Genomic DNA, 24,061 nt, shown 5'->3' with positions numbered 1-24,061 from the left:
ATTTTGCCCTCTTTTTTTAAGGAAACTTAAGTCTATTTTCCCAGTGCTGCAGAGTAATATACAGAAGCCTTCATTGAAAGACACCTAAAATCCACCTTTCCTGAATCAGAAACTAAAATTCTACCAGATCACCACCTGAGTGACTTAGCTGAGCTCATGGGGTTACACGGTCAGTAGATATTAACGAAGAACATGGTCCACGTTACTCTTAGAGAGCCATCTCCGAAGTCCGTGATCGGCAGGAGGAAAGAATTCCCAGCCACTCAAAAGCAAACCCTTAGTTCGCAGCCTCGGCGATGGAAACCTTCGTTGGCCCGAAGGGTTGTGTAGTAAAGAGCAGAGAAGAGGTAGAAGGAAGCAGAAAGTCAAAACAGCCGCTCGCTGAGATCTGTATGTGTGAATTTAATGTTAGGAAAAGAGTGCTGAGAGCGATTGCTTTGAACACCAAAGCCTGCCTTTACCCACCGACAGATACGGAATGGGTGGCTGTCCTGCATCCCGCCATACTAAATGTGCCTGTGAGCCCACCTGAGAGGCGGGCAAGGAGTTGTAGGCTCTGCCACTGATCTTAAAACTGATGGTGTTCCTGCAGCAGTGCCAATCAGTAACTATTTGAGATGGTGCCTTCTGGAATTGGGCATCTGCCTCTTAGGACCCGGGGCACAACTGTTCCAGGGTGCCAGAGCTGTTGCACCTATATGCGAAGAGGAAAAAGCAAGGAAACGACTAAAAAATTAACAAATTGAAAAAGCAATGGAATGTAAAGGTAAAATTTTATAATAACTTATTTAAAAGTATTCTCATAAAGCCTTCCTTACATGGTATAGTATTCAAAGAATGGTCCCAATAACATCAAATTCCTTCATTGTTTAAAAGCGATGAGGAAAGTCTTTCTCCTTTACCACTTGATCTCTCTTTCCTCCTCTCAAAAACCAATATTAGAGAAACATGCATAATACCAGTTTTTGGTTTTGATTTTAGGCACAGGCCTATGCTTCAGTCCTGGTATAACACATAATCTATAGCAGAGGGAAAGTTTCCCTCAAAATCAATTAAGAAATCTTCATTTTTTCCCTTGAGTGCAAGGCTTGGCATACCACTTAAAAAAAAAAAATGCAAACACGTAACACTTCCCTCTATTTTGAACTGTGCTATTTTTTCAATATTATTTGAAAAAATAAACCTTCCAACAGTGTTTATAAAAACTTATTAAAAGAACAAAGCAGTTTGGTCACAAAATAGAAACCCAAAGGGTTCAGGGTAGGGCAACGCTACATTTAAAACCTCTTTCAATTAATATCTACTAAGAAAACAGAAGTTTTTACGTGTTGGGAACAAATGGGGATTTCGATAATTCCAAAAACTAAATCTGCAATCAAATCCTGAAGAAATACTTTGGAAAAAAACATACTCTCTCATGACATAGCAAGGCTTCATTTCCAAAGGGGCTACACAGAGTTTCTGCACTATTAAAGGCAAACTAAGCTAGAAGATACACAAATTACTAAATGGACATGAAGGCGCACACTGTGGCTAGATAACAATGGCACAAGTCAAAACTTACTTGTAACACTGCCTAATCACACACCAATGACATGCACTGGGAAGAAAACAGGTAAAGATGTTTTTCTTTACCGTTTTTTCCTAGGTCTAGTATTATTTCCATCAATACTAAATCTTGCATATTTGCCTCACCGCAAGCGTGGGAACCTAACGGGAGCAAAGAACGCAGAACAGCTTTGCTGACACAACACAGTGGCAATAAGATAGTCGAGAGCAGAGCTCCTAAAAAAATAAATGATTCCAAACAGTCTGCCAACTCAAGGAGCCAGTTTTACATAAACTTCATCAAAAGGAACAGTCAGGCTAAATTTCACTTTAAAATTGTTCCTTATGTGCTTCTTCAAAAATCTGTTTCACTTTTAGTTGTTTTGAATTAGTCGTTTTGAATTTTAGTTTTTGCACTTTGGTCAAGTTTCACCTTCTGTTTCATTCATGGGGGAATTTTGTTCCTTGTTGGGCGTTTTCTGCGTTATCAAAAAGTTGTAATGCTTGGACTCCACGCATTCCAAAGAAATGTTTGCCACTGTGTTTTACTTGACATTAAGAAAAAAATCAAGTAATTTTTTCAAATGATAGGTTTTGCAAGATTTATTTTTATTAAGACACAAAAATCCTAGAGTATTGGGCCTAGATGGCAAGACAATATCCCTTTAAATCCAGACTTGTACAGCTCTGTAAGATCAAGTCACTTCTATTTCGCTGGAATGAAATACAGGAAAAAACAGTATAGAAAAAAATCTTGGTGGAAGGATATTTAAAAACATGTTTGTTTAAAAACCATTGGCGAGCTACCTTAGAAGAGCACAAACAAATTGTTATGGGTGTGGTTATAGAGAAATACGCACCTGGATCGTGAATGGCAGTCAAGCACTTGCTCAAAAACACCCAAGGCAAGCAAATCTCATCGGGACCACAGACCAAGCCATTTCTTACTTACAAGGACTTGAGAGCTAAAAACTTCTTTCAAGGATATACTATTTTTAACACCTGTTGGTTGACAAATACTATCTCAAAAACCTATGTTTACGTCTACCTGGTTTGATTTCAACCTACCTCCAACCCGAAAGTATTTTGGAGGGCACCTTTTACATTCGTAACAATTCAAGTGTAACTGTAATGCTGAGTAATAGGTTTGGTTTGTCCTGAAATTTCTGAACTATGCAGTTCGTTATCAGTGCAGAGGCAGCAGAAGACTGCTGTGGTTGGCTCAGTGGATTTATAAAAACAAAACAAAACAAAATAAAAAAATCCCCCCCTCCCCCGCCCCGGCCCCCAATGTAACCTTTACAGAATATATGTAAAATTGTGTCCTTCCCTGGTCATATTCACAACTTATCTACAAGATAGTGTTGGCAGTAGAAACTGCAGTCCATGACTATTTGCATTCAGCTCTCATCCATCTGTTCCTCTGCTTTCTCTTAGGCTTCAACTTGTTCAGTTTTTTGCGGGGTTTCTCAGTCTTCTGAGTTTCAAGAGAATCCACCCCGAGAACGTGTTCAGAGCAGCATAACTGTCCATTCAGCATGGAATTTAGTACTGTCCCGTCTTGGTGTTCCTTGCAGAAAGAATTTGGGCAGAAGTGGCAGAAAGAAACAGAAGGTTTGCCACAAACATCACAGTGGTGCCAAGGACACTCCCACTTCCCTGCGTTCAAAAAACAAAGAGCGCATTAGTAGGGAGTAAAGCCTGTCATCGTCTTTTAAAGTTTTGTGTTTTAGCAGCTGAACAACGCACAACTTCCCTGACAAAGCTAGGTGAGACGGCAACTACTGTGGCTAATCTCCAAAAATCAAAATGCTACATCATACTTCTAAAAGCTCAACTGACAGCAGTAAGTAGCAGACTTGACAGCCTTTCCTTTAAATACAGCAGTGAACTCCAGCTAGAAGAAATTATTCAGGCTCTACTCAATAGCATTTTAGAGAGCTCGCAGGCTGGTAGAGTATCCAAGCATCCAGTCAACTGCTGCCTAGCGTTACAATGCACACCTATTTTATGCAAGTTTTGCTCAGGGATGGCTGATGGGTTTTACCTACAGACACTGTTTTGCCCCAGCATCTTTCACCAGTCATTGTTTTACTTGTTTCTGGGGTAACAGGCTTTGCCTGCTTCACTTCTTCATATCCCGCCCGAGACGGCTGACTGTGGAACCAGGTAACTCCTGTGGTATCTGGAACAGTAACCTGACGTCTGCTGCCCTTAACGTTTTCCTGCTCACCTTGTTCCAGATGCTGCTGATATTCTTCTGCCTTGAACTCAACTAAGCTTCATGCATTTCTCAGATATAATCCACTATCTTGTGACAGGGACACAGTGCTCCTACCCAGTGATGTACTCAATTACCTACAGTTGTAAAACTAAAGGCTCGTTTTGCTAGAGGCAGGAGGAAGGCCATCATTTTGTCTCCATACTCAAGAAGAGCTCCTAGGTGAAGCAGGAAGGAAGTTCCTACCATATGAAAAGAATGTTTTGGAGAAGACACTCTTGACAAGGCTTCCGTGCAATAAATGAGGTACGTGCACAAGCTATTTATTTACACCAGTTTAAGAGGCAAGCCGACTCACCAAAAGGACGTTTCACCAAACCAAGGCAGGAGAGATGGTAAGCTTTAGTACAAGATTTCCTGTCGCACAATACCAGCTGGCCTCCGTCACCACAACGGAAACAATCGTCTTCAGATTCTTTCTTCCCTTCATTTTTCGTTCTGCGTCTCCGTGTTCTCTTTTTGGTCTTTTTGCCTTTTTCTTCTGAGGCATTAGTGGAAGAATTCTAAAAGAGTAAGATGCAAATCTCTAAATGCCAGTTTTGCAAAGGAAAAATATTACATGACCTAGCAAAACTGTTGACATGCCTGGCAGACTGGGCACACAGGCAAAAATTTGACTTGGTACAGACTTGTCCATAGCCTCATGGTACCTGTCTGTGTTGATAAGAAAAACAGGCTGACCCTTGTAAAAAGTGATTTTGAAACCAGATCTTGTCCCTACAATTCCCTCCTATTGGAAAGCTCCTCCACTTTCTTATGCCTGAAAACAGGTCTTCCAATTTCCAGTCTAATCTACTTGCAGCTAATTTACCTCCACTTTGTTCTTGCACCACCAATCACTTCACTTCAATATCCATTTTTCTCTTCCAGTTGTGTATACTCATGCCAGAGTTGTTAAAAACAGCCTCCACTTCCCTTCTTTGAGGAACAGACACCAGAATTTCAGGAACCGTAATTGTGCCCATAATGCTAGAAAGAACATACCAAGCCTTATCCCTGTTTCCATCTGACAGTCTGCTGCTTGCACTTCAACTCTCCTTCACCAAATCATATAAAATTCATTATGGATGTTTTTTCAGCATTCCTACCGTCATTCCTTCCCCTCACCCCAGTAATCCTTACCTACTTTCTTTAAAATTAGCCCATTCTATCTACCAATGCGGACAGCCCTGCAAAACCGGACTGTAACATTTCATTTCTTCATGGCTGTCCGCCTAAATTGATCACAAGCTTATGTGAAACCCCACTTAAGCCTCTCCCTTAATAAAACCCAGCCATGCGAATTCTAGAGATTTTAAATCCACCCTCTGAAGTGCCTGACACTGAGCAGTGTGAAGGACCACACGAAGGTGCAGCCCTTCCACAGCACTGGCTCAGGTTTTTTTTCTCTTGGGAACGTGCCTTCCCTCGCACTCCTACGACAGCCAGGAAAAACCCATCAACTTCTGCTGGATTACGGGTTTTAAAATTAACCTGACACGAATCATACAGGCCATTTCTTGACATAATTTGATATATCGTTTTTTCCTCATTCAAAACTTAACATTTTTTTATTCTGAAGGATTTTTAACAAGTCTTAATAAAATAGTCATATTTTAAGGTTTAGATAGGGGAAATATAAACTGCAATGTCAGAATAATCTCACTGGATATAGTTAGGCTTGTTCTTAGTCAGTTCCTAGCTCCTACAACCCTTCCGCTCCTTCATACTTCAAACAGAAATGGGAAGGTTATTCCCTTTGTAACCCCTTCTTTTATAGGCTTTCCATTCCAAATGCTAGTGCCATTAGCTAGCAACATTTCTCATTCAGGACCAAAGTAATTAATTTCTCATAGGGGTAAGTGGGAGAGCATATGTTCCCAAAAGCAGTATCACCTGCTGTACTATTGCAGCATAAAAGTGTATTCTTTGGCATCAAGTTTATGTTTCGCAGAAGAACGTCTCTACCTTCCCAGCAAGGGAAACAGTAAGCCTTGTCCTCAGAGGACAGCTCGCACCTGTTTAAGCAACATTAACCCTTATCGTAACACAAAACTGGTCCACCAACGCATCCCGCAAAAGAAAAACAAGGCTAGGATAGTTTGACAAGACACCATCAAATTCTCTTGACATACTACTTGCCTTTGGTCTGTCCCCAAGAAATCCGCTGCAGTTTGGGGCACCACATTTGCAGACTGTTTTTTCATTGCCCAGACAGTCAAGGTTGTAATTAAAAGTCAGCTCTGTCCCTGAGTGAGATAAGACATACCCTTTTATTATGAAGGACAAGGCAACGAAGTCTATCAAAATTATTACTAACAAATAAAGCTTTCATGATCTGTCTTCTGGTTTTGTACTTGCTTGCTGATCTATTATCGTAGGGTTTTTCCCCCTCTTTATGGCTCATAAGCACTGACAAAGATTAACAGCATGATGTGTTATGCAATTATACTTTAAAATAAATTGGTTTGACTTCACAAAACTGTGCGTGTGTCTGGTCTACACACACAAACACACACATTATATGCATCTACATATCTATACAGCTAGATACAACTATAGACAGATAGATATATGTGCGTGTGCATGTGTGTACGCAAACCAGAACATAGATAACTTAAACTGTCTCCTACATCCACTCCTTAAGCTTATAATCTTCAAGTACTGTTTGAGATCTCTAAAACAAAACCCATGCTCTACAACACGAAGTGAATGCATGGATTCTGACTAGGGGTTCTCTGGAGTTCCCTTAGAGGCAAGCAACAAAAAGCAGCCGTGGGACTCACTATTAAGAAACATTAAATACCAGGCAGATCACAAAGCATCTCTTCCGCGTGCCGAGTTCTCTAAAAAAATATTTGCACTGAATCAGTTAAACCATGACCGTCCCACTCATAACCGTGCAAAAGGTTTAACTTAAGGAATTAAGCCCAAACCAACATATGCTGATATACCTGCAGGAATATCGCACACAGCAAACAGGCCGACACGAGTGTCTCCATTTACTGTCCATTTTAGAGTTTCACAATTTGGTTGGCAGCTGTGATTCATAAAACGAGAATAGTTTCCTTTGGGGCCAGCATCAATAATACGATCCTGGAGATCAAACCAGCAACAGAATGAATGTTTTTTTCTCCCCACCCCCCTCACAAAAAAAAAAACCCACAAACCAAACAAAAAATCCAGAAATTATTTCAGTAGTGGCATTCAAAACAGACATGGTGTTGCTACCCAGAAGCACACAAGCAAACCGATGGTACATGTCGTATTGAAAACTGTAGTGTCTCATATGGCCTGGAACGGGACACTCCCAAAGCAATACTCGTGCTCTAGCTCACGTTTTCCCAGAACCCATCGCAGCCACAGGGCAGGATAAGTGTTCTTGTGAGCACTGCGGTGGTCATGTTCGCAACCCCCTCCCTCCAGCAAGCCTCAAAACTCAAACGCAGTCCATTTACCTTTTATTTTGCATTCACAAAGCTGTGACGCATTTACAAATACTGTGCTTTATGGTATTTACCAAGTCACTGCATGATTACGTGCAGAGATTACCAGTTTCTCACTAGCTTTCTTTCCCCAAATCAGCCTAGTTTAAATAAAAACAAGCTCTTGGTAAACAAAAAAAATCCCGTCCCCACACACAATTGCCTTTTAATTTCTATCTCCACCAAATGTACCAGACATTAACAAAATAAAATACAGCCTTGAAATAGCCAGAACCGTGTTTCTTTGCAGAGCTGCTTAAGAAAGCTTTGCTGATTTATGAAATATCATTATAGTTTTCCTCTAACTCATTTTTATAATGCACATGTATGATCGTCGTTAACTATGAGCACATACCAGGCACTCTAACTGCATGTGCAGCTCAGCCTCCTAATGACATGGGCATTTTTGCTAGACAAAACCACAATGAGCATTTATTAACTATGGCAAGAGTTAAATACACGTTCAGTTCAGATGTTTAACGCGCTGATGTTGTATGTCAGTTTAGTAGGGGGATGAGAAACTTAAGTGTCCAGAGAAGCAGGTGATAACTCCTCTGCAGGAACTCCTCAGTGACAGGACTAATGAAAACAGTAGCTGTGGAAATACAGAGCAGGACAGTCTCGGGCAAAAGAAAGGTGATTAGGACTGAAAAAACACGCAGGACTGACAGCTAGTTCTTGGGCTTCTCCTAAAGCAGCCGTTTGGGGACTGAAGGAGTATAATATATATAATCAATAACCCCTACTGCCTGGGTTCCCCACTTTCTTCTCCTTCTCAGGAATAAAATACTCAGAGGTGTGCACAGAGAACCACAGATGCTGGATTAATTTGCTGCCTTAACTTATCTGCAGAATCCATTTGTGAGCACTGGCTGGCTACTAATGCAGATAGTGCTTTCAGAAAGGAGTTTCTACCAATGCACAAGCCTAGGTTTTCTATAAACAAAGAAAGGGACAGACAGTTGCAAAAGAGATTAAATACCCAATATAGGACACAGCATCACAACTATATTCCACACTACTCTCAAGTGAGAATTTTTTTGTTGTTGAAACTTTAGTAAAAGGATTGCTGACAGTAATTATTTCAACTGTATCATTACTATTTCCTGAAACTTCACACTCGCTTTTGAGACTGGGCAGATAAATGCTTTTGCTGTACTTGATTTCAAGCAAAAAAGAACAATTTGTAGACCTTAATATATACTTTATTACATTATGCAATTAGAACTAATGAGACACATATATATATATAGAATGGAGCAAGCAGGCACAGAAGATACAACACTGCGAATACATGAAACTCTGGAACACCAAAGGTAGAGGAGTGCCCTACCAAGGTGATCAAAAGGAGGAAAAAAAGAGATCAAAATAATGTTATAATTAAATAACGGAAAAAAAAGTCAAATACTCTACCTTATCAATAGTAAGCATATAGAAGTGGGTAATGTCATTTTCGTGTGCGTATTTGATTCTTGCCATACATTCCTCTTCATCAATCAGCTCACCGACATACTCATTCACAAACTCTCCCTGAAAGATACCAAGTATCACTAGTAAAGTATATACCAAACCCACAAACAGCATCACAAGTCTCCAATTCTTCACCGGGCAGGAATGATTCATACCTTTTTAATATCCCTCTTAGCGACCAGACCCCACCCTTTCCCATCGGTTTTGATGATCTTTGTCTCAGGGTATTGACGTTTTGTAAAGCACTGGTTTTGGCACCGTTCTCCCGCTGGACAAACTTGTGGGTGGCATTCGTACATCAGCATCCGATTGAGGCACTCGGAATCAAAGCCACAAGGGTTTTCATCTGTGGGTTTGCAGTTGCACTTGGGAATCTCAGAAATGTCAGCAGTATATATCTGCACTTTACCACAAGGTTTATTCACCTGAATAATACATTAAAATAGTTCAAACATCACTTTAAAACATTTAAGTTTGCTGTAAGAGTTATTTCAGCGGTTACTAGTTTGGGTTTTGCAACACTAGATGTTCCAATGGAAGCAAAATTTCACCAGCTCGTGCCCGTAAAGGCGCAATTACCAGCACATCATTATAGCCCCTCCTCCCCATCTCACCACTCGGCTCCTCCTCCCCAGTGCTGGCTTAGACCTTTCAGTATCCAGTGTAATTTCCTCAAACTTTACCTTAATGTGCTTGTATGGTGGAGGTTTACGTTCACTTTCTTGGGTTTCTTTGGCTTCTCGCTGCAGCTTTATTTCTCGAAATCGAGCTTCAGCTTCTTGCAAAGCTGAAAGAGATTCTTGTATCAACAGAAATGCTAAAAAGAGAATTACTCCCCCCAAGTTGACTTGCTCATTCCACTACGTGTTAAACAAAGAATCATCTCCTACTTCCTAGTCCCACCCATTCAATTTGCTTGCAAACAATGCTTCTGGAGTGTTAATACTCTTAACAGATGTATCAATTCTACTCTTTCTCATCATTTCCTTTACAGAAACCAAAAATCATCAGAAATAATTCCAATTAGATGCTAGTCTTTTAAAAGCCATGGAAATAATCTTTCATTCAAAGTTAGTAATAGTGACTGCTGCCCAGGACACCAAAGCAATTTTTAAAATTCAGTATTGTAAAATAAATGTACAAAACCAGCCCCAAGGCTATGTGTGAAGAAAGGAAAGCATGCATATCACAAGATTATTTTTGTTTACTTTTAGCTACGTACCATTTTTGAAGACTTTTCCAATTCCTTTGATCCCCTGGTATCTACTCCCTCTGTCTCCCTCCATATAAGGGAACACCCGCGCTTGGTGCGTCCAATAGTAATCCTTAGAACCAAAGAAAAACACAGGAAATTCTCCGATTTCATGCTTCATTTTCTGGATATTTGGGGGAACATTTTTCGGATGGCAAACTTCTGCAGGCCACCATCTAGCACAGAAGTACAAATAAAAAACATACAGCATTTTAGTCAAGCTCTTTCTGCAAGAGACAGTTTAACAAAATCTCTCTAAATAGCAGTAACTGATCATTATTTCCAAGATCCACGTGGATTTAAAATCCTTTCCTCCCCTGACTCAGGAGAGAAGATAGGACTAGAAAAGGTAAGCCTGACACTCAAATCTGGGGGACTTTTGCTCACCCGCAAGATAACCCTATGTACAAAGCTTGTTGGGCCTGGTTAGCAAAGACATTGTCTTTAACAAGGCTGCAATCACTGTAACTGTCAAAGATCAAGAGACAGCTGATAACAGCTATTAATGCCATCTAGGCTAAACCCCACCCACCTCTATCTCGCTCAAATCTCAACGCTTACAACCTGAGTGACTTCTCTCCCAGCCTGCAAGGCAGTAATTTACCCAATTACAAGTGACACCAGCTTAATGATTTGAAGAGATCTCCAAAACAAAAGGGTCATATGCTGGAAGCAGATGTCAGAAGACCACAAGGAGCCCTGCGCAGGTAATGCCTTGGCCGAGTGCAACAGCGAAGCTGCAAGTCTTTGAACTTGAAGCTTGCAAGGAGATGGGGTCTCTAGTTCACAGCAGAATGAGAAATCTGTGAGCAGCAAGGCTGGTCTACAGAAGCAACCAATTGTACGACCCTTAATTAAACGTCCAGTACTGTAAAACAAAATAAATCCGTTCATCAGACCTGTAGTTTCCCAGTTTAACCCAAATAATATCCTGGAAATGGAGTTTCTTCCCCGCCCGGCAGTCGTTGCAGTACCAGCTCCCATCTGGCATTTCGATGTTCAGACAGTCCGGGTGAAACGCCGCAGGACACGACTCGCAGCACAACAAGCTTCCTCCTTCGGGGGGGGGGGGGGAGGGGGGGAAACAACAAAACAACAAAGAAGCTGAAAAACATCAAGGCAAAAAAGAAAAGTTTTGCATTCCAACCAGGTTCAAAGCAGCGCGACACCCATGTGGTAGGGTTCAGTTAGGAAATAAATGGTTAAAACATGCTGGCCTGCAACAAATACGTGTCGTTTAGTTGTGTACAAACCCCAAAAGATCCTTACTAATTTGAATGCCTGGCAGACTTGGGCTAGTAACACATACAAAATAACAAGCAAGCCAGCAATAAAAAAAGCCAGAATAATGCACCGCAAATTATAATTACTTTGCTTTACTTTAATGACTACAATATATTTAACATAGTTTAATATATATTAATATTTCACTGTACGCAAGATTTTAACAACAACAGATTTCTCTCATGTTTGTTTTTCCTGGGGGCAGGGAACGGGGTTGTTAGCCTGTCCCATGAATTATCAAGTGGAAAGTTAGCTGCAGCTTAAAAGCTGCTATGTTGCATGTTAATTTGTTAACAAATCAGGTAAACTTTCACTGCTACGGTTTAATCGGCACGATGCATTTTGTGGTTCTCAATAAGAAATAAACTTATTGTACAACGTAAACCAAAACGCCCTTAATTAGCGGCACTCCCAGCAACAACTAATACTGATTCAATTTGCCATCTGCTGCTAAACTAAAGGCAACTCTTAAAATATTTATGTTTTAATTTTATGTATTAGCAATACAGAAACACAAAAAAGCCTCAGTACATTGAACGCAGGGGAGAGAACAGAGAAATACTGCTCAATACGTGTCTCTGGTAAAGAATTAAATCAGGCTTCTGGTAGCTGGACAAAGTCCAAGTAAAAACATTTTTTAATACATTATATCTGCAAAAATGATACTCAAATGCTTGAAGTGGCACAAGCCAACCTGAAGTTATTTCAATACCTAAGGGAGCCTAACTTAATATGCCACATTTCTAATAATTTCCTATAAACAGATTAGTAAAATAAAATTTAAATTGAAGAATGAAAGTTTCGCCGCTGCATTTATGGAAGGGTTTTACATCAGTTTACCTTTTGAACACACAAAGCACCAGCTGACATTGACATGCGCGTGATGACTTTTTCCCTTCATGGCAGTGAAATGGTTCGTACAAACAATGCTGTTGGAAGCGATGACTGCACATCCCGCAGCAATGCAAACGTCTCCAGCATGGTATGCAACAGGACAGCGAACACAACGCATCATCTTTCCTAGCAAAGCAGAATACTGCCACGTTATTTTTTGAACAAAACTGTTTTATTATTTGAGCTGAAAAAACAGTAGTACTGTCTGAGGTAGCCTATATACACACACACAAAAAAAAAATCCATTATGTTTTCAAAGTCTGTATATTTGTATTTAGCGACGATACTGAATTAACAAAGGTTTTTAAAGAAACCTGCACTGAGTTTAAAGCACTGTAATATTTAAACGTGAAGGCTTTAACAATGCATATATGCACGCCAGGGTAGACAAGCTTTCCTCAGTTATGCAATTTTGTCTAGAGATGTTGCCCAAGGCTAAAAATATGCACAGAATCAAATGTCTCCACGTTCGGCGAGCCGTGCTGCGGTATTTGTACGTTCACAGGTCTTGCCCTCCCTCTGCTCAGCCTGTCTCTCCTCATCACACATCACACACGGATCCTAGACTTCATTCTCTCTCGAGAAGAAAACATGGTTAACTATGATAATTGAAAGCTAGCTTTAAGGAAAAAGAATGCAAACAAGATAAATGCTAACGTTGACTAAAATTTACTCGATTATTACTTAAGAAAAATTGTGTTATCAGTCAGTAGTCCATGCACGCCTGAAAAATTGCAGCTAGCAGCTCTTATCCTTACCTTAACATACCATACATAGACTTAATTCATCAGTCATAAAAACGTAAAATGAAACTACCTTTTGAAATTCGTGGATGTGAGGGGTTACTAACATGACAACTCAGGCAGCTGTGCAGAGGACACCGAAACCCCCTGTTCTCAAACACAGTAAGGTGAAACTTTTTCACGCAAGCTTCATGGTAGAATTTTCCGCAGTGGGATACGACACAGCGTTTCACATCTGCCTTTCTCTCTTTACACACAAAACAGGTATGCACACCTAGTGGCAAAAGTAATAGAAATAATGTAACTAATTTTTCATCCAAACCTGTGTATTTAAAATGCTTCTGTTGCGAGTTCTTGTTATGCACAGGGGAGTTGCTTTTGTTCTTTTTTTTTTTTTTTTTTAAACAAACTCAAAATTCTATTATTTGATGCAGCAATCTGTTTACTTTAACTCTTTAGTGTTAAATATTAATCTGCTGAGATACAGATAAAATAAAGTTACAATGCAAACCAATTGCAGTTAAAGTGTACACAACAACACCCAAAGCCTCACTGATCTGCTTTTTACGTTCTTATTCATAAGTCTCAGTATGCCAGGACGACTGTGAATTCTTTTTTATTTTTTATTTTTTTAAAGCAACGAACTAGGGATGATGGGTCGTCTGTGATCCTGTGAAATCTGAAGTAGGTCCACAAACCAAAGACAAGCATCCTCTGATCTTCTCTCTGGACCGCTTGGAACAGCTTTATTTCGAAGCAGCCTTGTTCCAGCAAGGTTTACAGCAGGTACTGAACTGCGCTTATGAGCAAGAACGCAAATCCTATACGTGAAGTTTTAAGATTAAGAACTTCCAAGCAGTTATTATAGGATTAAAAGCAAATGAAATTAATAGCAATAAGGTAGTCTTTTAATAGGAAAAGCAAAAGATTGACAAAGGACTGAAAAAGGACTTTAAAAGTTTCACTTGCTGCTTTTTTTTTTTAATAGGATTTCTTAAGTCTTTGTGACAGACTTTAAGTCTAATCTGTACTTGTACTCAGAGAGCAAATATTCTGCAGTTATGAAGGCGATGGGATTCGGACTAAAACAGCGAAGCTGCAAGAGAGTTCTCACTGAAAACAGTGTGAACTTTCTAAAACATGGCACGCTCAACGGTACGACATGAACTCCCACCACTTTGGCTTCTCCAAAGATACATACTCTGTCCAGGAGGATTTCCTACAACAACGTATGGGAAAACTTTGGTTTGTTTTGTTTTTTGTTATTAATAGAAAGGGACAAACTTGCCTGATGTACATTCACTACAAATGAATTTTCCTGTTGGTCTTCCAGAGAGCCCAAGGCAGCTTACATGAAAAGCTCGATAGCAAAGTCCTTCACACAGTAGGAGATCACCTGTTTTTTCACACAGCTTTTACAACACAAAGGCATTGAATGTTAAAGAAAAGTTCATATGTGGAAAAAACTGTTTTCTTTATTCCTTTTCATATATTGCTCCTCCAAATCTCTTTCCCCCTTGTTGAAATAAAATTTAACAAGTGAAAGATAATTTTACAAGCACCATCACATGCCCTGGCTTCCAGTTGAAACAGATAATGGAGTCATTAAACCGCTAGAAACATCGCTCATAGAACGAAGGTTCATGAGTAAATACAATCTGACAGAAAAAAGGAAAAGAAAAAAAAGCTTTAAGAAATTTTCCCTGAGCACACCGATGCATCTGAGTAGGGTTAAAAAGCATCCTTATTTTCCTTTTTCCTTGGCAAAAGGAAATTAATCTAGGTGGCACAATGATACTTCCGCGTCCGAGGGGCTAGCAATGACACATGCATAACTAAAAATGAATTGAACGATAATGCTGGCAGAATTTAAGGGATCAGCCAACATTTAAAGATAGATATAACCTCATCATCACTATGTTCAAGAAATGGAAATACAGCTGCTTGCCCAGTCTTGTGGAAACAAATTTGATCTGTCCATTTGCATTGTGTTATCATTTTGTAATCTAAGAACTCTTTCTGAATAGTTCGAGAGAGCTTTTTGCTTTCAATTAGCATGCCACACGCAGGCTGCAATCTCTGCTGCCCGCAGAAGCACAAAACCCACTGGGTTTTCCTTCTCCCTCTTTATTAACAGATAAGCGAGCAGCTCTTCTCAGTCATTTAACTAGTTCCCTGGCAACAGCCATGCACTTATTCTGAGGTACAAACTACGCTTATCTGAAGAGATCTGGAAACTCAAGCAGAAAGGCCAAGTCGCTTACTGGAGATCAAGAAAAAACAATAATTAGGAATGAAGCATTCGATTTACTGGCATGGCACCCTCATCACTAACAGACACCTAAGACACACACGATAAACCTGTTTCTGGCCTAACATTGTCATTTTCATATTTAGAAAGACCTTTTCTAGGAACCCTCAGAAAACATGGCTCGCTGCCCCAGCTAACATCTCTCACCTGACACACATATTCTTTTTTTGTTCCTGCTCCTCGCTCAGATTTTTTGGATGATATAGACACTTCAGTCTGAGTTTCATCAGCACTTTCATAGGGAGACTCCGACCGCTCATCTCCTTGGCCATCAGAGATCTGAAGATTAAACATACGAGTTAGAGAAAGCAGTCACGTATGGTCAATTTTGTACAGAGTAACAACTGAAGGAAGCAAACAGACTGCAATTCAGACTAGCAGAGTTAGGCACACTTTTCTGGTTTTGTTCCCCTCCCCTCCCCCCCCAACTTTAAAAAAAATTTTGATTAAAACCAGAGTTGTGCATTTGTGGAAGTCTCATCAAAAGGACTACTAAGCAACCATCCTCACCAACTCAACAGCAGCCGAAACGAAACACCAAAACTTTGTAATATGGCATTTTATTTATACTCAGTTCTGTAACACAGTTAGTCGGAAGTGCCTAACCAGTAACACAGGGAGATCTTCAAATCTTTTGATTAAAGTTTCAATACGCGTGTTATGAGAGAGCAACAGATTATTTTAGAAAGGAACTTGGTAAACTTCAAGCTGCATATGAAAGTCTCTGACCCAAATATCCTCCAAGAATGTGGGAACAGTATATAGAAGAGAGGAAGAAAGGAAAAAGTGGCCCTCTGAATATCTTTAAGGAATGCTATAGCCAACAATGAATTCAAAATACTACAAAAGATCGCCCTGTTATGGATAAATCTTATACAACAGATGTAGATGTAGTAAAGACGGAGGATTTTTTAAAAAATATTCACAATTTACTTTAAAAAAACCCAACCCAAGTAACGTATTTAAAATAAAATATAGGACAGTTTTCCATTCAGTAGAATTTAGGGAGGGAATGGACAACCGAGTCATTTGTGTTATCTCCCGTTGCACCAGAAGATGCAGAATTTCATATTGTTGCCCCCTGACAGTACTCAGTGAGTTGTGTTTCTCTTAAGTACACTCTCCAGGAGAGCATCACCATTTGGAATTGCAAAAGAAACCTGTCTCTTGTCTTCAGGCTTGTTAATAGTTATTCACACACACCACCAAATATACTGCCTCGTGTCCCTTTTGAGTTGTCTAACTGCAACTCACAGTTGATGACGCTTTCTCCAGGTATTTCAACTATATTAAAAGTCCTTCAGAAACAGACATTTCCCTCCTGTGGAAGCATGCTGCAGTTAAGCCCATTTCAATCCTTTTTGGTAAGCCAGAACGCCCTCTAATTTTCTCCCTAAGGAACTTTTTCCAGCATGGAGAGAGTTTTGGTGGGTTTTCGCTAAAATTATCTGTACTTTAAAAAGGCTGCTGAAAAATCAGGCAGGAGAACTGGAGGCAATAACCCATTACAAGTCTCGGGAGTACAATATCCAAAGCAAACCAACATGCTACTCTTCTTCATCGCTTCTGTTCTGCTGAGTAAGGATCTCCCTAAGACTTCTCAATACAATGCTGAAAGTCACTATGAAGTGGGGTGGTACCCAAGAGATCATTTTGCCAATAGCCATTTATCAGGATACAGACACTCCGCTTTACATGAAGAATTGGCTTTCTCTTTTCAGACATACGATCTCATATTTATCTATAGTAAACCACATTTTATTAATCAAGTAACGGAGACAGCTACATGCAGCCTCCCTATCAGCCAATCTCCATGTACTGTGCAAATTTATTAGAAGTGATTTATTTTGAAATCAGAGAGAGAAATGTAACGCCGAACCAGGCCTAGCATTAGTCTTTATAAAGTCCCTTTGGAAACACTGGTTTTGAGCGATTACTTCTCACCGTGGCTGCCAGCTAACTTGCATTCCTCCATTTAATACTTGCTTTCCTTGACCACATCTAAAATATTTTGTGAATTGGATCACAATGACAGTTGTTGGTTGGTTGGTGGGGTTTTTTTTTCCCAGATTACTTGCAAGGGTGTAAATGCATTTCCTCTGTGCAAATGCAGACTTATCAAAGCGATTCACACCTGCACCTCACCTATGAATATTTCTACAACTGGAGCGATTTGCAGATTCTGCCCGACCGTTTCAGAAGTGGTTAAAAGAAACTGCAAGTAAAATCATTGCTTTGTTGGGGCACCAGGAAATCTCTGTCCCTTGGAAGGAGCTGTGAAAGGGTAAACCACAAATGCAACCCGAGTGCACGGCCAGGAGCAGCCAGTTCCTACTGGGAAGGGGCAGATAAAGAAAGGTAACGTGAGAGTTCGGCAAAAACACAACAACATTTTCCCTTCTGGTTTAAGTAAACTTACACACATGCTTATTTCTGTTTAAACTATTCCCACAGAAACGCTAATTAGTATAAGCAGTGCACTGCTCTAACATTTTTAGTACCTCATTATGTTCCTGTTTCAACTAGCCAAAATTAGTCATGTTTAGGAAAAGATAAAAAAGAAAAAAAAAACCTGGAAGGTCTTAGATCTGCATTTCTACTTAAAAAAAGAAGAAAAAAAAAGGGTACAAAACAAAGCAAGCAGTCTTGTGTTAGCTTGACACTATGGTTGTCCCTCATCTTTCCCCCACACCACAAAGTCCACCTAAAACCCTGAGAAAAACCATTTGTGGAGCACACGTTAAAAGAGTTAAAAGACTGTCTTTCCAGCAGCAAAAGCTTGACGGTCTTGCCCTTGAGGATAGCACTCCTCTTTCCCCAGCTCACCACTTTTGAAGGCAGAGCAGAGAAACAGAACGTATCCAGTGACAAATGCATTCAGTCACAAGAGAACAAGGTTTGTTTCGGAGCAATGGTTTCCTAGTTTTTCTTTGGTTTATATACTTGTAAAATGTTCAAATGAAGGATGCAGACCTCTATACGGAAAGGTAACCCTACCAGCAGATGACAGTTTTTCAGAAATCCCCTGGGTATAGGTCACAAAACCCCAGCCATTTGTGAACCACAGGCTGACAGCCTTTTTCCTACAGAACGGAGATTTTACTCAGTATTAACGCACGGACCCTTCATTTAAATTGAACGGTTACTGAGCCAAAAAATGAGCAGCGTTGGCAAGAATCAAACTCTTACATGGCAAACGCAACCACAAACCTCAAATTCTATCAGCCCATTCCAGATAAAACTTGGCAATTTACACCCGCCTGTAAATTAATGACGGATTTCAAGCATCAACACCAACACGCGTAGCATGAATAAAATACCTTTAGTTCATCAACCGTATGGCTACCAGGCTGAGAGTATCTTCCGAGATCTCTCCTTTACGGCTGTCAGGAGCCTCCCACGCTTCACAAATCAAACGCTCTATTAACCACCGGTTTTGCACTACACAGACAAGCCTCCATACCTGGCTCATGGCTACTGCAACTCCTAAGAATCAATACATTCCTAAAAAGCTCAGCGATGTATTTCTACTGCCTGATGCGGGTGGCTGCTGCAGAACGCAGCCCTTGATCCCAGCTACCACCACCAAAGGTTTGGCCATCACATCCAACAGCCGCGCCACGTGTAACTCACGCACAGCTCCCGTCCACTCCACCGTCAGCTCAGAGTTTTCATATTGCCTAATTTTAGGGGGCTTATAAAAGGGGGAGGCTAGCAGATTCCCTCTTATAAGAGAGGGAAGCATTTCTTCAGGATAATTCAGAGTTTGACCCTAATCTTATTTATATCTTGCAGAAGGTGAAACACTCGCTACCAGCCATCTCCTTTTTCAAATAAGCCCTGCCCTATACAACCATCTTTTGGGAAGCTCCTTCTATGAAGAGAGCCAGAATTCAACACCAACAACTCCTGATGTTATCCCAGAAGAGCCGATGGAAACACCAGGGAAGTAAAACGAGTGTCTGTCCCTTCAGGCCTGTGTAGAAGAGGCTGAGACAACCTTCATCTAATGTTTCTCGGAGAGGACTTACAACCTAATGACAGGTAGAGCACGAGATAGTTGGGAAAACTCTATTGGTACCCCAAGCAAGCTGCAGCGGCACTGACAGGTTCCGATTCACCAAGAGGACAGTTGAGTTTCACAATAAAAATACTTTTAGACTGAAACAGTCACTAACTAAAGACAATTTATAAGACGATTGCTGGAAATCATGCTGACGTGGAACAGCCACCTCTAAAATTAAGCATTACGCTTTTGTGTTTTGTTAACACAACTTTCCATAGTGGAATGTCAAATAGGTCACATACAAGTGCCCAAATCACAGCATTCAATAAAAATCAGCACAGGTTTCTGGGGGGCTTTTTTCTTTCATGGTTAAGTTACAAACATAAATCTTTCTCTCGTGATCATGCCAGACCTTGTCTTGTCCTTACTTTTGTAATATAATCTCCTTAGCAAAGTAAATTACATGTAATTAACTCTTCTGATATTAAGGCCAAGGTTCAAAGCAATCAACATTTACATTAGTGGCAAAACCTGTTAATTAGCAATTTCTAGCGATCACCGGTTTGCTCTTTTATTCTGTTTTACATTTTGAGTAATTTTTTATTTCTCATAAAGGCGAGGTAAGATCTTTAAGAACGCAAATTTAGGGGGAAAAAAGGCAAGGCTGTTCCCTTCAGATTTATAGCAAGTGACAAGTTTCTGCAATGAAATCATACCCAAACTCTCTAATCGCCTCCACTTTTCATTAGCAATTACCGATGCTGCAACACGGAAGATACCCTTTTCCTGCCGAAGCTATCACCATCGCAAGCACCACCAAACTTCACATTTTGCACATCACTCAGGCTTTCCTTCCCATTTCCTTCAATTATCGAACGTCAACACTGTTTTGCGAGTACTTGCCTGCAGAGGCTTTCGCACCGCGCTGCCTGAGCACCGAGGAACCGGGCGGGATTTCAGAAATCAAATCCAGCTCTTTCTACCGGGAACTGCCCATCTGCGCACACAGGCGAGGGAAAGGGCAAAAACCGGCCGAAAAAACAAATCATGAGCTTCGCTCTTTCATTTGGGGCCGGACCAGAACTTACTTCAGGGATCAACGCGGTTCAGACTACGGTTGCTCACAGAAGCAACAAATTTCCCGTCGGGCTCCCACGGCAATCCTTCCTTTCCCGTGTGTATCGGTTATTACTCACTACTCACACACGTAACACTCAAAGGGAACATGTAAGGACACATTACTGCATTTTTCCAAGTTCTCTATAGCTTTGTTATTGGAAAAATACTCGTTACTAAGTCAAACTATGACAAAAATCTCGGCATCTCTAAATTCTTTGGGTTTAGTACTATATTTTTATCTGTGTAAAGATACAAATTGTGGCAATGTCTTAATAGTTTAAGAATTGGGTCTACTCATCTCAAAGTATTTTGGTCGTACACCTTATACTACTATACAACTTTTTTTTGGCAATAGTTACTCAGACCCACATCGGTACAGGAATCAGTATATCAAGACTTCGTACCCCCAAAATATATTTACTTTTCTTTTGAACTATATGCTAAAATTCCCTGTTCATGATAATCAAAAGAAACATTTAATGGATTCTTTCAGACAAACATCAACCTATTTTTAGAAAGACTATATACGAATGCTTATAAAAGCAACCTTCAGCATTAATTCTTAACTGAATTCTTAACTTCTTTGCATACTGCAATATTTGATGTATAAAGTCCGGTTACACCAGCAACCGCCACTGTATACTGGTTAATTGTTCAATTGCTAAATATAAGGATGAGATTTACTTTTCCACTGCTTCCTGAACTCCTGCTCCTGTTTTGTGCAAAACGGATATACAGTGTACATACAGATGGAAGGACTGTTTGTGGAATAATGGTTTCCTTCTCCTGTGTTGAGTAAATAAGAATTTGGTTTTGATGGAGGCTGCTGGGCAGGCTAAGAGAAGAGGAGGAAATGTGTGCAACTTCGTACATTTAAAATAAGACTTAAAACACTGGAGTATTGGAAGGAACCGAATCAAGTCAGCTATGTGCATTTTGTGAGTTTATATGTTTATATTCTTTAATTTTCCTTTTGATTGAAGCTCTCTAAGAAGATTAAGGGGGGGCGGGGAAGGAAGGTGATTTGACAGAAGCATTGTGTACAAAATCACTTCTCACGTTTTTTTTTTTCCCTACTCCAAGACTTTCCCCAGCTGCAACACTGCGTTCCAGTTAACTGCATAGTTCACTGCACCGTCAATTAAAGTGTTCAAAGGTGAACGGACAAGCACTAACATAGGGAAATGTTTCTCACACCATTCACTACATCTAAATGTTAAGTTCATGCTTACAATAACTTTTTCAGCATTTTTTGTAACCAGGTACCTGATTCCAGTCTCAGCCACGCACCTCAGCAGAAATGCGAGCCAATTCTTCATTCCCTCTGGCTTTTTTTTTTTAAAAAAAAAAAAAAAAAAAGAAAGTCGAATGCAAGCTGGTATGTACACTCAGCTTGCATATTTCTAGAATCACGTGGGTGAGCTTTGCAAATGGTATTGTTAGTTCCACATCTGGATGGTTGAAATTTCACTTCTTAAAAAAAAAAAAAAGAAAAAAAAAGAAAGAAAAAAGAACAGGTACTGACATATTCTCAGTGGCATCCAATCATACTGCTACGCAATACAAGGACAGCCTGGAATTTAAAAATCCAAATGATGCTGTGTTTCAAAGAAGCAGGTGAGGATGAAGTGAAACATTTATGTGGACATTTGCTCCATCCACTCACCCACTTGAGGAAATAATTGTTTTTTTTTTTTTTTTCCATTTAAATTTTTCTATTTCCTTTCAGACCGCTCCAAAATCAAACAGTAAATATCAGTGCAAACAAAACCATTACACTGTAATTCCAAGGAAAAAAAAGTTCAGAAATTCTAGGTCTGAAAAATAAATGGCTGCACCCAGCCAACCTGCAGCCCCAGAATTTAAGAAGTTACCATAGTAAGAACATAAAATGCAACTGCTCTGTTTGTCAAGACTGGCCCTCAAGCAGCTGTCGACCTGGCTATGAAACGTGCTTTTAGCTTTAGTATTAAGTCCTCATTTTTAAAAGGTGATCTATAAAAGCACCTTTGGTGGCTCAGTGTTATCCCGGGGGTAGGGAGGGAGTGGTGGTGGTGTCTTTTTTCCTTCCCTGCAAGTACCTCCTGGCTAAAGGATGTCCTAAAGGACTAGAGCATCAGTAGTTATTAAAGCAAAAGCTCCTGCCTCATGGAGCAGAAGTAAGTTTCAAATACTATTCACTGTGTGTTAGCAAGTGCAAAGCGAACCAATTTCACACGTCTGTGCTGATTAGGACTTCTCCTCTCCTAGATCAAATTCAGACAAACTTTCCCTGCTCAGTGTTTGGAGGTTCAAAACGAAACGGGAAATTTTGAGTGAAAAAGTTGCTAACGTTTATGCGTCTACGGTGCCCACACCAGAATGTGCTCCAACAGTCACTACTCCACCAGTCACGCACCTTTTCAGACTTTTCTAGCTACCAAAGTGCAATTTTCATTAAAAAAATTCTTCCTCAGAAAACTCACTTTATAAACTCATTCAGTCTTGTAAAAAACACTTCTTATATTACTCATATATGCTTGCTTAACAGCACTTCTTAAGCATTAAGAATACAAGTTTTGGTCTTAATCATATTCAAGACAAGGGTGTTCCGTCACGTTGTGCTTAAGCAGTTCTAAAAACAACTAAAGGGCAAATTTTTCCAGAGCCAAAAAAGTTAACCCTCCCGCTTCCCCTTGTTTTACTCTAGCATCTCTTGTTTTATAATCCCAGCTGTAGAACATCACACGGAAACCAAATCCACTATGTATTCTTATTTTAAAGGTAGGGGTAGGGTAAAGCAGGGCAGGAAATTATTTCCTTCTGCCTTTTTTGTTTGGTAGGCAAGTCACCTCCACAGCAGGATCAGCAGGATCCATCAAAGAAAGGGCTCACAAAGAGTGGCCTACCACTCAAAGAGTTGTCTTAAGACACTCGCTGGCTTAAGCGGCATCCTCTCTCGTGTCATCTGCTATCTTTAACGGCTAGACGGCATCTTTTTTATAAGCATTCTAGAAGCATGTTTCCACGACTTCCGAATGCTGTTGGCTTTCAAGTTCCACTTTGCTTAAAACTTAAGTCTGACAAGCTACAAGCTCAGACTTCCTGAGATGAATCTGGAGTCCGTGATTGCTGTACCACAGTCACGCGGGAGGAAGTGGTCTGCTCTGGCTAAGAGCTTTCTCTAGAAAGCTTGGAATATGTATGTTCTGATAAGCAAACTCTTCAGTCTTTCCACAGACAAACCCCAACTGCATTTTTTTTTTTTGTTATTAACAAAATCTCAGTGGCTAGAAAAAAAAAAGAAAAAAAAAATCTAAGCACAACTTGTAAGAGTCAATAAGCAACATACAAACATCAGGTCAGACTGTATTCAAAAGACAATCTATCGTGCGCCCACACGGAGACAGAAAAACTGACAGAGCCAATTGAGTTACAGTTAACATTTCCTTTATTTCAGTATAAGAATTCCTGAACTGAATGAAGAATGATATTTTGGCCCATACTGCTAGACTAGATAAATTCTTTAAGTATGCGGTGCCACAAGTGTACACAGTACTATAATAGCAAAAAAGACGGCCTGGGACAAGTTTCATTTTTATTATTAGCAGGAGTTAGACGTTTCAGATAAGGATATTATGCATTTCTGAATTTGCCTGGAAAGTTAATTAAAACTCTGAGAACATTTTAAAACATTATAAAATTGCCTA

At 40.0% G+C, this 24,061-nt stretch overlaps 1 protein-coding gene and 1 non-coding gene across 7 annotated transcripts in view; both read right to left on the bottom strand.

The window, feature by feature from the left end:
• Positions 1-2,129: 2,129 nt before the first annotated feature.
• Positions 2,130-24,061, bottom strand: part of NSD2 (nuclear receptor binding SET domain protein 2) — a 101,733-nt gene continuing 79,801 nt past the window's right edge. For all 6 annotated transcript variants that reach the window (XM_074587377.1, XM_074587375.1, XM_074587380.1 and 3 more), the window contains 13 exons: positions 15,395-15,526; positions 14,225-14,348; positions 13,010-13,210; positions 12,140-12,319; positions 10,915-11,071; positions 9,986-10,191; positions 9,447-9,550; positions 8,919-9,188; positions 8,707-8,823; positions 6,763-6,904; positions 5,951-6,057; positions 4,128-4,332; positions 2,130-3,207 (listed from right to left, as the gene is read on the bottom strand). In XM_074587377.1, the coding sequence (XP_074443478.1) occupies positions 2,939-3,207; positions 4,128-4,332; positions 5,951-6,057; positions 6,763-6,904; positions 8,707-8,823; positions 8,919-9,188; positions 9,447-9,550; positions 9,986-10,191; positions 10,915-11,071; positions 12,140-12,319; positions 13,010-13,210; positions 14,225-14,348; positions 15,395-15,526 (2,214 nt within the window). In that variant the 3' untranslated portion in view covers positions 2,130-2,938. The remainder of the gene's footprint in view (positions 3,208-4,127; positions 4,333-5,950; positions 6,058-6,762; positions 6,905-8,706; positions 8,824-8,918; positions 9,189-9,446; positions 9,551-9,985; positions 10,192-10,914; positions 11,072-12,139; positions 12,320-13,009; positions 13,211-14,224; positions 14,349-15,394; positions 15,527-24,061) is intronic.
• LOC141744282 (small Cajal body-specific RNA 23) lies at positions 7,070-7,200 on the bottom strand. Its single transcript, XR_012587393.1, has one exon.

The sequence above is a fragment of the Larus michahellis genome, chromosome 5 (assembly GCF_964199755.1).
Source record: "Larus michahellis chromosome 5, bLarMic1.1, whole genome shotgun sequence".
NCBI classification, from domain to species: Eukaryota; Metazoa; Chordata; class Aves; order Charadriiformes; family Laridae; genus Larus; species Larus michahellis.
The sequence above is the reverse complement of the archived record's forward strand: the minus strand, read 5'-3'. Positions and strand labels throughout refer to the sequence as shown.